Here is a 14,868-nt window from a genome sequence, read left to right on the forward strand (position 1 = left end):
GGGACTTGGGCATGGCCCGGTGGTGGGCTTGCGGACGTCTGGGTGGAGGCCGCGAGAAGGCAGGAGTGGATTTTTGTGGGTAGCGGCACGGAGGGGCCCTATATGGCCTGGACGCAGGCGGTTTGGGCTTTTGTCGGACGAGGGAGGCAAACGAGCGTTCGTGTTCGGAGAGGCGTTTTGTAGCCGCCTCGATAGTGTCATCGAACAGTTCTTTTCCCACGCAGGGGAGGTTAGCCAACTGGTCCTGTAAGTTGGGGTCCATGTCGACCAGGCGTAGCCAAGCTAGTCGGCGCATGGCGATAGCAAAAGCTGCCTCTCTGGAGGAGAGTTCGAAGCCATCGTAGGCCGCGTGGAATAGATGGAGGCGTAGGTTGGAGAGGGATTCCAAAAGTAGGCTAAAGGCTCCTTGGCGGGAGGCCGGTAGGTCAGTCTCAAAGGCTCTCAGTAGTCCAATGAGGTGTTTGAGGTAGGATGTGAAGGTGAAAGTGTAGAGGCCCCTAGAGGCCATCATCGCATTTTGATATAGTCTCCTGCCGAACTTATCTAGGGTTCGGCCTTCTCGGCCTGGGGGGACCGCCGCTGAGACCCGGGAGGGGTGAGCCCTTTTTTAAGGAGGATTCTACTAACAGCGATTGGTGGGAGAGCTGTGGTTGTTCAAATCCCGTAAAGGGTACTGTACGGTACTTGGCCTCCATTTTGGAGGGCACGGCTGTGACCATATAGGGGGTCTCCAGGTTCCTGAAGAGAGCCTGTTGGAGTATCGGGTTAGGCGGTAAGCGAAGGGACTCTCTGGGTAGTGAAGGCATATCCAGTTCCGCTAGGTACTCTTTAGAGTATCTGGAGTCGGACTGGAGGTCTAAATTCAAAGCGTGGCCCATGTCCTGGACAAAGCGTGAGAAGGATGGTCGGGATGTTCCCGAGGCCCCGTGGGGGGTCGGTGAACGGGACCTCCGTCGGGTGGAGAAGGAAGGGGAGGCTTCCCTCGAGTAGCGAGGTTCCTGCTCCGATCCAAGCTCCGAGACCGGGGAAGCACTGTGAAAGTGTTCCGGGGTTGTGGATCTCCGACGTCTCGAGGAGTCCCTCGGGGACGATGCCGGGGTTCGGGGTACCGATCGATGTCGAATCGGTGACCTCGACCCGGACTCCCTTGGTGAAAGCCCGAAACCTCAGATCGGAGCCCCGGTCCGAGGGGGAGTTCGGAGGATGCATGGGTTGGAGAGTGATAACTCTGTCACCTTCAGCGGTCCCGTACGAGGTGTAGATGAACGGCCTCGTAGAGTGGGGGAACCCCGGGCCTTCTTAGAGGTACGGCGGTTCGAGGTTTCTGTTGGTTTAGCCCGACGTTTTGCCCTGTGGTGGTCTGTGGAGGGAGAGCGCCTCGGGTGCCTCGGCGAGGAGTCGGAGGAGGATGAGATGCGGCGAAGTTTGCGCACTTTTCCCCGAGGTGGTTCGACGCGAGGCTCAGGCTGGTCTGGCACATGCGGAGTCGAGGTCGAGGCAGAGGCCGGTTGTAGATGGGCCATTGCAGCGGATAGCTCCGACGAGATCATTGCTTGGAGTAAGTCCTGGAAGACGGGCACGGACAGCATCGAAGGCATGTCCCCTGCCTCGGTGCACTCCACCGGGGGCGACCTCGTATCAGAGTATTCCCGTGTGGTGGAGGCACGGCCCGAAGGCTTGGAGGGCTTCGTTGGGGCTGTAAGCATGGGGCTTCCGCCATGCGTCGCCGGTGTCCCCGAGGTTGGTTTCTTCGCTGGTACAGAACCTGAAGAGGGGACTTACCCGGAGCCGAGGCTTTCTGTTGTCCCGAGGACTTCGGGGTCGAGTCTCGAGGCGATGCCGAGGTATTCGGGGCCGAGGTCAAGGCCGGGGCCGAGGCCGGGGCCGACCTCGAGGCCGAGGTAGAAGGTTGGTCTGGGGCGAAAAGATCCGCCATGCGGGCTTTCCTTCGACGGAGGGCCCGATTCTGGAAAGTAGCGCACTGGGGACAGGAGTCAGTTGGATGAGCGGCCCCCAGGCAGAGGATGCACCGGCGATGCGGGTCTGTGATGGAAAGAAGCCGCTCGCACCGGGTGCACTTTTTAAAGCCGGTCAAAGGCCGGGACATAGAATCGAAAGTGGCCGCGGCTCGAGTAGCCACGCGGCCACAGGGACCCGGAAGCCTCCGGGTCGGTCAAACGAAGCAGGAATCAAGTTGAAGAAGAAAAAAAATTTCGCGCACAGCGACTTAAACGATGAAAAACAAGAAAATTGCGGTGCTAGAAGGCAGTTGGGGCAGAGCCTGAAAAAACACGACTTCTAGGCTCAGCGGAAAATTTTGAACTGGAGACCACGAGGGGATGCGCCCCCTAGTGGAGCAGGAAGGCACGCATGCGTGGAGCAGCAGAGCAAACTTAAATCTTCAATCAAGTTTGCTTGAAAATGCTTCCGCATCGGGGCTCCGTAGATGACGTCACCCACATGTGAGAATATCATGCCTGCTTGTCCTGGGATAAATATAAATACTCCACTTGTTTAATATAGGAGCACTATCCACAACGGAAGAAAAAGCCTCAGGTATTATCATGGCAGAGCAAGAAATGTTCAAACCCCCTCCACCCACTTCATCGGCAAAAAACTTCCGAAGGGAATGTGCTAAAACCACTACTCTATTTTTAAAGGATTGAGTTCATTAGCTGCCTTTTCTAATTGTGAAGATGTAAGTGATACAACATATAATAAGCCAACGTTTCACGGTGTGTAACCGTTTCTTCAGGGCTTTGTCAAATGTCACTTCCCCACATTTGTTGTTTTGCTTGCTACTCTGCTCCTACCAGCGTCCTATTCAGAGTAGCAGAGTAGCAAGCAACGCAACAAATGTGGGGAAGTGACATTTGACAAAGCCCTGAAGAAACAGCTACACACCATGAAACGTTGGATCACTTACATCTTCACAATTACAAAAGGCAGCTAATGAACTCAATCCTGCAAAAATAGAGTAGTGGTTTTAGCACATTCCCTTCAAAAGTTTTTTGCCGATGATGTGAGTGGAGGGGGTTTGAGCATTTCTTGCTCTGCCGTCATAATACCTGAGGCTTTTTCTTCCATTGTGGATAGTGCTCCTATATTAAACAAGTGGAGTATTTATATTTATTGTTATTTATAATCCACTTCCACCATTTTTGTATGAAATAGGTGTTACATTGGTCCATGGTAGCTTAGCCACTCTGCTGGTTTTTAAATAAGTAAACCAGTATCCCCATTGCCTAACAGCAACAGAACATGCTAAGGTCAGAAGGGGTTGGGTGGGGGAATCTGGCACTCCTCTTTCAATAGGAGGCAGAGGGGTATGGTTATCCTCTTGCACAGGCAACTGCCTCTCCATGTGCACATGGTAATTGCAGATAAGGATGGCGGATATGTTGTGGTACCGGGAGAGCTCTGGGGTATGGCAGTTGTTTTGTGTAATGTGTATGCACCCAATGTCTACAACCAGTTTTCACACTGATTTAGTGGCCATTTTGTCAGGCTACCCAACCCATAAGCTGCTGATAGGTGGGGATTTTAACATCACTTCTTTGCTGGATCGTAAACTTCCTAGGGCTGGGGATGCACATTATGCTTCTAGAGGAATGAACTTCCTTATGGATCAGTTGGGAGTGGTAGATGCTTGGAGGGTGCTACACCCCAATGAATTCCTTCTACTCTCACCCCCACAAGGTGTATGCACGGCCAGATTACATATTTCCCTCCCAATCACTCTTGTCCTCTGTGGGGGAAGCAACAATTGAGGTGCCTACTGTCTCCGATCATGCCCCGATTATGATCACTCTAAATTTGCAGGACAGAGTGTGGAAATTTTCCCCCTACTAATATAGGGATCCAGATTTTCATGTTTATCTCAGGGTTAAATTCCAAGAGTACTTGCACACCAATTCACCTGCAGATGTCTCCCACCATCTATTGGGAAGCTGCTGATTCTTTGTGGCCCTATTATGGCGTTATGTGGCAGGGAAGCGGCAAGCTAGGGAGGGCACTCTGCTGAAACTGCCTTGTGTAGAGTTCATGTTTCCTGATTGAATGACAAATCCAAACAGAAAATCCAACAACCTCGCAAGGAGGTGGACCAGATTCTTACCCTTAGAGCGAAGCAAGATTTATATTTTCAGAGCTATAAATTGTACAGGTGGGGTGGGAAATCGGGGAAATTATTGGCTTACTTGGGGAGTCCCTCTTGTAAGAAAAAGCTAATCGGGAGTGCTCAGGATGCTCGGGGCACGCAACACACTGATCTCGTGAAAACTGCAGATCAATTTGTACAGTTTTACACCACCTCGTTTAGCCCGAGTCAGGTAGTAGCGGAGTGTAGGGATTCCTTCTTTCAGGGCCTTCATCTTCCCTTTCTGACAGCAGAATAGTTAGGGGCTTTAAACAAACCGTTTCCATCTGAAGAGATTAGATTGGCCATTAGGAAACTGACCTTTACCAAAGCTCCAGGTCCAGATGGTATGGGACCAGAATTTTATAAAATTCTTAGTTATATGACTGTGCAGCCCCTGCAATCTATGTTCATGGATGCATCTGCAGAGGACAATATGGGTAGATCCAACATGGCCCACATCATCTTACTCCCCAAGCCGGTAAATACACTGAACAGTTGGGGCCAAATAGGCCAATATCGCTTTGAATCAGAATGTCAAACTCCTGGCAGCCATTTTGGCAAAATGGCTGAACAACTATTTGCCTCTCCTGGTGGGCGAGGATCAAGTGGTGTTTGTGCCTGGTCGATATACGATCTTGAACCTTTGTAAGACTATATTAGCAATGCAAGAGTTAAAGGGACGGGACACTGAGGCAGTTTTGGCCAGTTTAGATAATGAGAAGGTGTTTGATAATGTTCTCTGGCCCCATCTTTTTTGGACACTAGAAAAATTTGGGATGGGGAGTAGATTTGTGGAATGGGTGCAGGCGTTATACCATAAACCTCAAGCCCAGCTTATGATAAATGGCACGTTGACCTCACCGTTTGAACTTCGGAGGGGGACTTGTCAGGGGTGCCCACTGTCCCCTTTATTATTCATATTGGCAGTGGCAGCACGAATACAGAAGGACTCCAACTTGGAAAGCATCCAGGTGGCATCCCAAGAACTTAGGCTAAGTCTGTTCACTGATGACATGCTTCTGTACGTAAATCATTCTCCCATTAACTTATCTGAGTTTTTACGATGGGTACAACTATTTGGCACTTTTTCGGGATTTACGGTAAACTACAGTACATTGAATGTTTTGCCTTTATGTGGCCGAGGCCAGGAGCTGTGGCATGATGAGTTACCTATTAAGCTCTTGGCTCATTCACTTAAGTACTTGGGGATCTATCTTCATCCCTCCGGCTTGGAGATGTACAAGGGTCCTTACGCAGCTAAAGGGACTGTGTATGAAATAGATGGATTTCCCCTTGTCTCTCTTGGGTAGGGTAGCATTGCTTAAGATGGTAATACTGCCTAAAATATTGTACCCTCTCCAGGTTCTACCCATATGGATTAAGAGGAGGGATGAACTTGAGTTCAAGGCTTTGGTGAGGAGATTCTTGTGGCGTAATAAGACTGCCCATATTGCCTAATCAAGCTCATTCGTAGCAAAGCCCTGGGTGGGCTGAATATACCCAATCTCAGATTGTACAGTGTAGTGTCCCTGCTCTGGGAGGTTCATGATTTTCTCTGGGTGTACAGAAATTTTTTCCTATTACACTACTTTGATCAAAGTGCCACCCATATGGTTTTCTTAATCTACTGCATATTAGAGCAGGGTCTCACCCAACCTGTCGATCTCACCTTTTATTTCTTAAACCCTTTCGAGCTGCCTGGGAGTGGTAGCATAAGAGGCAGGGTAGGTCCGCACGAGCATCTCCACTTTTAGGATATGTGAGCAATCCCGATTTCTCTCTGGAGTTGGGGTTGTCCCCTTTTTCTTTGTGGGCAGTGAGGGGCTGTTCCAGTCTTTTTCATCTCTTGAAGGCGAGGGGGAGGGGGAATCAATTTCCTTCTTTTGCCCAAATGAGAGAGAAGTGGGCACTTCCTGCTTCTCATTTTTGGGCTCACTTACAGGCTAGGCATTATTATGTTCAGCTCCGGATGCAAAGGGGTTCCTTGGCGGAAAGTAATAAATTGGATATACTTATAACAAATTATCATTGTGGTATAAAGTGGCTAAGGAATAAGAACACCCTAGTTACTTCTAGCATAACCCAACTGGCAGGGCATTGGGACAAGAATTGGATCAGCAGCTAACTGTGGCCCAAAAGCAGGAGATATTTCAGGCTGGAGTGGGCTTTCTTAAGGCCTCAGACTTGCGAGAAACTCATTTTAAGTTCTTGCATCAGGTTTATCTCACCCGAGCAAGTGGTTCAATCATAGGTTTGTGGCATGATCCCCACTGCAGTCGATGTAAAATTCATGTGGGCACATTTCTTCATACTTTTCTCGAGTACCCTAGGCCGGCAATTTGGACATATGCTCTTCCCATCCTGGAAAAATTAATACAGAAGGAGATCTCATGGGACTATAATGACCTTATTGCCAGGGGACCAGCACCTTTTGTTGGAATGCCAGGCATCAGAGCTTGCCTGCAGATTAATCACCATAGCCTTACTGTTGGTAAAGCAGGTAATCTTAAAATACTGGACGGAGGACATAGATCCTCCTTCCAATGTGTGGAATTCTATTATGAAGCAAGTGGCAAGATTTGAAATTAGTCTGGAGAAGGGGAAAGCGACAGATTCCTGAGCGTCATCATTATTTGTTTCTATGGCAGCAGTGTTTAACTTTGTGACTGAATGTGAGGATGTTTTAAGGGAGATCATGCTAACCTCTAAATTTGTCATTACCTTGATATGGGCAACACAGAGGAGGGGATTAGTATGTGTATGTGGGGGGGGGGGGTGATGCTTGTTGGGAGTGTGACTGGTGAGTTTTGGTGCTGGGATGGTGGCAGTGTGTGGGATGAATGTGAGTGTTCTGGCTGATTAGATTAGGGTTTCTGATGATGATTACATGAAAATGTGCGACATGGGTATCACTTCTAAGACATTTAATTATTTCCTTTCCTATGTTATGGGAATGTTTCTTGTACCAAATTGGGTTGATTTGAGGATGTAGGACATTAGCATCTTATACTGTTTATATATTGTTCTCCCTTTACCTCTAGAATTTTTTCTGGATGTGCTGTACGACCTGAGTTTGTTTTTGTGCTGTATTATTTCAATCGTCTTTCATCTGACATTGATATGTTGCCACAATAAAGATATTTTTTTTACAAAACTCAATCAAAAACAAAGGACTGAGGGACTCACGTACAACACTAGAAGGCTGAAATAGGCATGCAAACATGGTAAACCTTTCTGAAAAGCTCTGGAATGTGTGAGAGTGTGGCGCAGTGGTTAAAGCTACAGTCTCAGCACCCCGAGGTTGTGGGTTCAATCCTTGTGATCCTGGGCAAGTCACTTAATTCCCCCATTGTTCCAGGAACATTAGACAGATTGTGAGCCCACCAGGACAGACAGGGAACAATGCATGAGCATCTGAATAAATTCATGTAAACTTTTATGAGTTCAATTGGGAGAACGGTATAGAAAATTGAATAAATAAATAAAGTGCTGGATGAATGTTTCTGTGCGGGCTTCATTGGGATGAGTTCACCCTGTGGGGAATACATATTTATGTTTTAGGTTGCCCAAAAAAATACCCAGACCACATCCACTTGCCAGATGCATATTTTGAAGTTTTAGATGTTTAAGATGTATAAATCCCAGCTTTGTAAAATCAGGATTTAGACATTTATGCCTTATATGCATCTACACGCTGGTTAATGAACACCTAAAACTCAAATAATGCTTCTAAAATAAGCAGAACATGTCACATGCATTCTGAGGCTGTGACAACAAAAGAAACAAATATATTTTAATATGTTATGAAACATTGTTTTGGTTCACTGCACTTTACAACACTATTGGCCCATGGAAAGAACTTGGAATTTATGATTATTGCTACTGGATATTAAAATATGTTTTTATGTGCATACACATGCGTAAGAACATATGCTCATAAAAAATATTTTCATATCCATCAGTTCTTTTCCATGAGCAATGTGTAAGAGTCCACATATTTTCATTATGTATAATCTAATTTAATCCTTCGTTTTATATATCGCATCATCCCTGCAAGAGAGGGCTCGATGTGGCTTACATTAAGACTTTGCACAGTTCTTTTATGTTATATTAAAGGTTTATATTTTAATTTTTTTAGTTATCTTTTATTTGTGATGTTTTTTCCCTTTTTGTTTTTAGATATTTTGGTAGCTATTACTCAATGAATACAGCAGAACTATAAAACCATCAGGGTTTTTCCAACAAATACTTCACTAGAAAACTCTTTCAATTGGAAATTTCCAGGTCTATTCAATATCAACTAGTAATACTATGGAATCAGCTTCCTTTTAGGCTGCATTCTTGTGGGCATTATTTCAGATTTAGAAAATTTCTAAAATCTTTTTTTGTTTCAGGAGATTGAGTTAATTATGGATTAATATTTAGTGCTTTTAATAGGTTAATCTATCTATTGTAACTTCCTGGGCAAGTTGGCCTAGCTTCTTACTTTGTAATCTGTCCTTGAACTAAAAATAGGTAAAGGCGGAATAGAAGACCTTGAATAACAAAACAGTTTGATTTAAACCAGAATGTTAATTTAAACAATTACCTCTATACTAAAATAACCTCGGTCTACATAGTCACCAAGGAAGAGGTATCTTGTATTTGCAGGTGTTCCACCCACTTCAAATAACTTCATGAGATCGAAGAACTGGCCATGGATATCTCCACACACTGCAATGAGAAGGGCAAGACTCAGGCACAAACAAGTGACAACTCACAGAGGCCTATTTACTAACTGATGCTGGGATCCTGCACCAAATGTGCATTAATAGCCAAGTTAAAGCACATGCGGGGTAAATTTTAGGTCTAGTTTAAGAGGACAATGAGACATGAATTTAGGTGCTATTTTAAAATACATATAAGCACCTAGGTGTCTTGATAAAAGATTAGCATAAGCAGCAGAAAACGCACCTCATAAGCAGGTATAAATGTCTGTGCCTAAATTATTTAAGTACAAATGTAAATTAGTATATTTTTATACCCCAATGGCAAAGTATGCACCACCATGTGTCAACATATGTACTTCTGCACCATCTGGAATTTTATAATAGACCATTTCCTTGTATATGTGACCACAAATGAGTGAAAATGACTTTATAAAATTACCCCCATTGAGTGCAAAAATCTATGCATGAACTGATAGGGTAATTCCCAGCATTCTGGATAAAGCAGTTATGCAGTTTTATATGGAGGAACAAAAGTATTTAAGAATTGACATACTAGGTAAGACCAAAGGGCCATCAAGCTCAGTATCTTAACAGAAGCCAATCCAAGTACATGCTGGGATCCTAAAAAAGTAGCTAGATTCAGTGCTGGTTACCCCCCCTCCCCCCAAAAAAAGCTGTGGTTTTCCCCAAGGGAAAATTAAGTTCTTACCTCAATCATTTTCTTTGTAGTAGAAGGGCAGAGGATTCCGGACAGTAGGGTTTTGTATCCCTGGTCATAAATTGGTTGCAGAAGGATGTCATACAGCTTTCAATTCTGCTTCCTTCCCCAGTGGGTGACACTGCCACAATCAGTTTGTACCAAAGCAGTCAATCACCATTATAAACAAAGAAAACAGAAGGAAGGGAATGGGAAAACCTCCCTGACAATAAAGTTCCGTTCTGCTCTGCAACTAATAAATTGAGCAACATTAACTCAAACCATATAACTTTAGATGAAACTAATCCACCTCTTAGTACGCAATTTGCACTAATAGCTCTGGAGCTCTTGATTTTATCATTTTTTTCTTTTTGTACATGCTTATCCAACTGGCTGGAAAATTCTTCATCTCTGGACTCTCAAGATCTGTCTGAGGCAGAAAGCAGGTGAAGTAACTGACAGGGCGAGATGTCCAGAATCCTTTGCACTTCTACTACAAAGAAAATTATCCTCTGGAAACATTGATTGCAGGCAGGTATTCATACTCTAAGCAATGTAATTTTGAATGGGAAAATGGTAGATTTATTACAGTTACAACAATCATTTGGTATATCAAAATCTCAAGGTTATAAATGGTTAACTGGAAGCAGGCCATTCAGAAAGGGTTCCCTGACTGGCGCAACTTAAAAAAATCAGTATAGCTTGTCGGGTCTGTTTCCAGACAGATTTTCAAGGACATCAGGCCGCCAAGTGGTATAAATTAATATCTGAATATTTGTCGAAAAAACCTAAAACAAGCTTAAGAGTCATTTAGAGCAGTGATTCCCAACCCTGTCCTGGAGGAACACCAGGCCAATCGGGTGTTCAGGCTAGCCCTAATGAATATGCATGAGAGCGATTTGCATATGATGGAAGTGATAGGCATGCAAATTTGCTTCATGCATATTCATTAGGGCTAGCCTGAAAACCCAATTGGCCTGGTGTTCCTCCAGGACAGGGTTGGGAACCACTGATTTAGAGTATAGAAACAAAGCAGCATATTTCTGCTACGCAATGGCCACGAATTTGGACTTAGAGAATAAGATGTACAGCATCAGCATCTATGAGACAAACTTGGTTCTTTTTGTTATATAGATTATTTTGGACCCCAGTTCGTTTACAAAAGTTGGATAATTCAAAGTCTAATAGATGCTGGCACTGTCAACTTGAAGTAGGCACACTGGATCATCTTTTATTTTATTGTCCATTGATACTCAATTTTTGGAAGACAATTTGGGGCAAAATTAATATGGCATTATGTGTCTCTATTTCATTGTCTTATGACATGGTTTTATTTGGGACATTGTTGAAACTTAACAGTCCAATTGACAAATATCAAAATAGACTTCTTGTTATGACTGGGGTGGCCATACAATTAATAACTAGAAACTGGAAAAATTGAGATAGGTTGAATTTTTCTTTTTGGTGGGAAACACTTTGTGTTTATACTATAGATATGAAAGGATGATAGCGAAACAATCTGGAAATAGTAAGAGGTTCAAAGAGATTTGGATTCCATTGGAGGCATTTATCAAGCAATAGAATGATTAAATCCTTAGTTCCTGGATTTATTTAGATTTCTACACACATCCAGGTAGGGAAACTACCTTCTCAATCTGCTTGCAAAAGGAAAAACTGAAGGTGGCAGTATAACCTACTGGGGAAGGCAGAGTTGAAAGCTTTATGACATCCTTCTGAAAACAATTCATGACCGAGGATACAAAACTCTACTGTCTGGAATCCTTTGCCCTTTGAACTACATCTAGTTATTGCCATTACTCTTGAACTCTTTGCTGTAAACCGCATTGAATTCTTGTTGAATCTTGCAGTATATAAGAAACTGTACAGTATGGTTAAAAGCAGTTTATGAACTTTTCATCCAGGAATTTATACAAATTTTTGTAAAATTCATTTATGCTGCTTTTACCACATCCTTTGGCAACAAATTCCAGAGCTGAATTATGCAATGAACAGAAAATTATTTTCTCTTATTATAATATATTATTATTTAAATGTACTACTAAGGAACGATCACTACTGCATATTAACAGCCTAGCTACTAACATGGAATGCAGCAAACCCACACCTCTGGTGTTCCACATAGTTCATTCCGGTTCACAGTCATAAGCTACCTGCCATGCACCTTAACAAACCCCTCCAATGAATGCAAATTAATAACCCCCAACCCTTTTCAAGCCCCTAACAGATTTCCCCCATTGCAGTTAGCATGCACTAATAGTTAACACAGCATCGCTCTTAACACATGCTAAACATTTAGAAGGCAATTCTCTATATTGTGATGTTTAGGCATCTACACAGTGCCTGATTGAAGCCTATTTTATAAAGGAGAGCGGGCACCTACTTTCCTTAATATAATATTAGCTTAACTGGGTATATATGCACATAGGTGCTTAGGCGAGTACTTACACCAGCCACAAAGTTGGTATAAATACTTCTGGACTCTACCCACGTAAATGCCCACTTGCAAACTTGGCATTATCAAAGATATGTGCATAGTTACAGAATACCGCATAGCTGGATTTCCAGCATTTATGTACATATAAGCATACATATGCCAGTATTCTGGTCATTTACACACATATTTTCTGCATATACATTAGTGCTTTTTATTTTAATAGAATTACCCTCATGTAGTTTCATAAATAGACCCCCAAGAAATCAAATGTGGTTTTGAATGATCATCACCTAAATCAACATTATCCTCATGAACTTCAGTCAAGACAACACCAGACTAATAAGGCCCATATCAGACCCCACAAATTACAATACCACCACCAATCAGCCTTTGAACTAAAGCTGTTCATCAAAATATACTGTACAAGACAATGAGAGTTGAAAGTGTCACCTGTGATTGGAGCTTCCACTTCTACGATTGTCTTCTCTCTCCGGAGGATTGCAGCTCCCTCCTCAATAATTCTAAGTGCAATTTCTTCATCTACCCGGCCTTCTTTAATTAAGTGATTCTTCAGAACATCTACCCTGGGCTTCCCGTCTGAATCAAAGACTTCATCAAACATCAACCGATGAGTTGGCGGGAAAGGGACATCTAAAATAGGCAAGAAAGAAATTTGTCAGTATCCTAATTGAAGTAGCCCATAAAGAACAATTCTTTCAGAAGCAGGAATCAAAACTAATGGCCTCTTTTACAAAGCCGCGCAGCAACAGCCCCGAAGCCCTTTAAATCTCTATGGGCCTCGGGGCCGTTAGCGCAGCGCAGCCACTAGCACGGCTTTGTAAAAGAGGCCGTATGTATTTCTGATGTGTTTTTAAATTGCCATAGGCATTCTTTTACTAAGCTACGGTAACCTCTGTAGTTATTGCAGCACCATGTGGGACTTTGCCATGCAGTAGCTGTAAATTTAACAGGGAGAGAGTTCTCAGCATTTAGGGCTGGATGCAAAAAACAGACTAGAACAAACCTCCATGCAAATTATTTTCACCGAGGTCCCCATCAAAACAGTCGTTTTGAGAGCAATTGACAAATGAACAGAGCCCAAGTAACAGTGAACCCCCTCAGCTATTGGGCCTTTTTTCTTTTTTAATAGCACAGATGTATGTGTGTATTACACAAGCACAATATCTGCCCCATTTTAAAAAATGCCATGCCAGACCCCCTCCCTCGCTGATGGTGTACCTCCCCAAAAACTCCACCACGAACCGGTACCGGGAGACCCCACCATCACGGCAGTGAAAATTGGCAGGAAGTTCGCCCACTTCCTCCTGCCAGGGCAACCCCTCTCCCCAACGAAAGAGAAAATTGGTAGAAGGGATGCTCACTTCCTCCTGCCAACGGAGGTCCCCACCCACGCAGACACCCCCTGAACTATCCCCTACCCTCCACCCTTCCCCCCAAAAAGACAGGAGGGATTCCCACTTTGTGAGGTGCCTTAGGCGTCTGAGCCAATCAGAAGTTCAAGTTTCAAGTTCAAGTTTATTGGCATTTGATGAATCGCTTATTCGATATACTAAGCGATGAACAAAATTATTTTTTAAAAAAGGTTAAATTACATAAAGACAAACCAAATAACAAAATTCTTTAATATAATACAAACATGAATAGGGAGGGAAGGAAGAAAAGTTACAATTTTTATCTTAGAAGAAATAAACAAGGAAGGAAAAAACAAGAGGGGATGGGGGAGGTAGAAACTTAGGGACATTTAAATTTGTGATAGATTTAAATGTTAAAAGCATCTTTAAAAAGATAAGATTTTAAGGATTTTTTTAAAAATGTAAGATCTTTTTCGTTTTTAATGTATTGTGGCAAAGAGTTCCACCATTGGGGACCCATTATGGAGAACATGTCTGATCTTCTCGTACCTACTATTTTCAAGGAAGGGACAGATAAGAGATTTTGATATGATGACCGAAGAGGACGTAAAGTGTTATGGGGTATTAACATTCTGGCTATGAATTGGGGTTCATTAAAAGTTAAAGTTTTAAATATAAGCAGCATGACCTTAAAGGAGATGCGATGACTGATTGGAAACCAGTGGGCATCGATCATCAATGGTGTAACATGGTCATATTTCTTGGCCTTATATATTAACTTGATCGCTGTGTTTTGTATGATCTGCAGTCTTCTTTTTTCTTTTTGGGAGATATTGAGTAAAAGTGCATTACAATAATCTATTTTTGCTATAATCAAAGAGTGAATCAGTATTTTAATTGATTTGGGGCTAAGAAATTTGGTGGTAGATCGGATCAAGCGTAACTTATAGAAACAAGTTTTAACTATGTAAGAGATATGTTCATGATAAAGTAATTTTTCGTCAATTATAACCCCAAGAATTTTCACAGTGGAAACTAAGTTTAAGGGGGTATTATTAAGGACAAATGGGGTCTTCAAGTCTATGTCCTTTTTCCAAGTGAAGAGCATTGTTTTGGTCTTTTTTATGTTTAATGCCAATTTGTTTGAATTAAGCCAGTTTTGAATTATTTCTAGTTTTTTATTGATCGACGAGATGTCATTATTATTTTCTAGATCTAATGGGTGAATAAGTTGAATGTCATCAGCGTAAGAGAAAGAAGTGAAACCAACTGATTGACAGATACTTAGTAGTGGCGAAAGAAAAATATTGAACAGGAGAGGGGACAAAATGGATCCTTGAGGAATCCCGAAAGAGGAAGAGTAGGCTTCAGAATGAGGTACGATTGGCGAGAAATGAAGTAAACCAGGTAAGTACATGGTCGTTTATACCTATTGATTCTAATCGGTTAAGGAGTAGGTCATGGTCTATTGCAGGGGTGCCCAACGCGTCGAT

General features: G+C 43.2%; 1 protein-coding gene across 7 annotated transcripts in view; it reads right to left on the reverse strand.

Annotated features, from left to right (window-relative positions):
• Positions 1-14,868, reverse strand: part of PPP3CB (protein phosphatase 3 catalytic subunit beta) — a 133,124-nt gene that overhangs the window by 98,622 nt on the left and 19,634 nt on the right. For all 7 annotated transcript variants that reach the window (XM_033941608.1, XM_033941611.1, XM_033941609.1 and 4 more), the window contains exons 2-3: positions 12,453-12,653; positions 8,730-8,854 (exon numbers count right to left, since the gene is read on the reverse strand). In XM_033941608.1, the coding sequence (XP_033797499.1) occupies positions 8,730-8,854; positions 12,453-12,653 (326 nt within the window). The remainder of the gene's footprint in view (positions 1-8,729; positions 8,855-12,452; positions 12,654-14,868) is intronic.

Source organism: Geotrypetes seraphini, chromosome 4 (assembly GCF_902459505.1).
Source record: "Geotrypetes seraphini chromosome 4, aGeoSer1.1, whole genome shotgun sequence".
Lineage (NCBI taxonomy): Eukaryota > Metazoa > Chordata > Amphibia > Gymnophiona > Dermophiidae > Geotrypetes > Geotrypetes seraphini.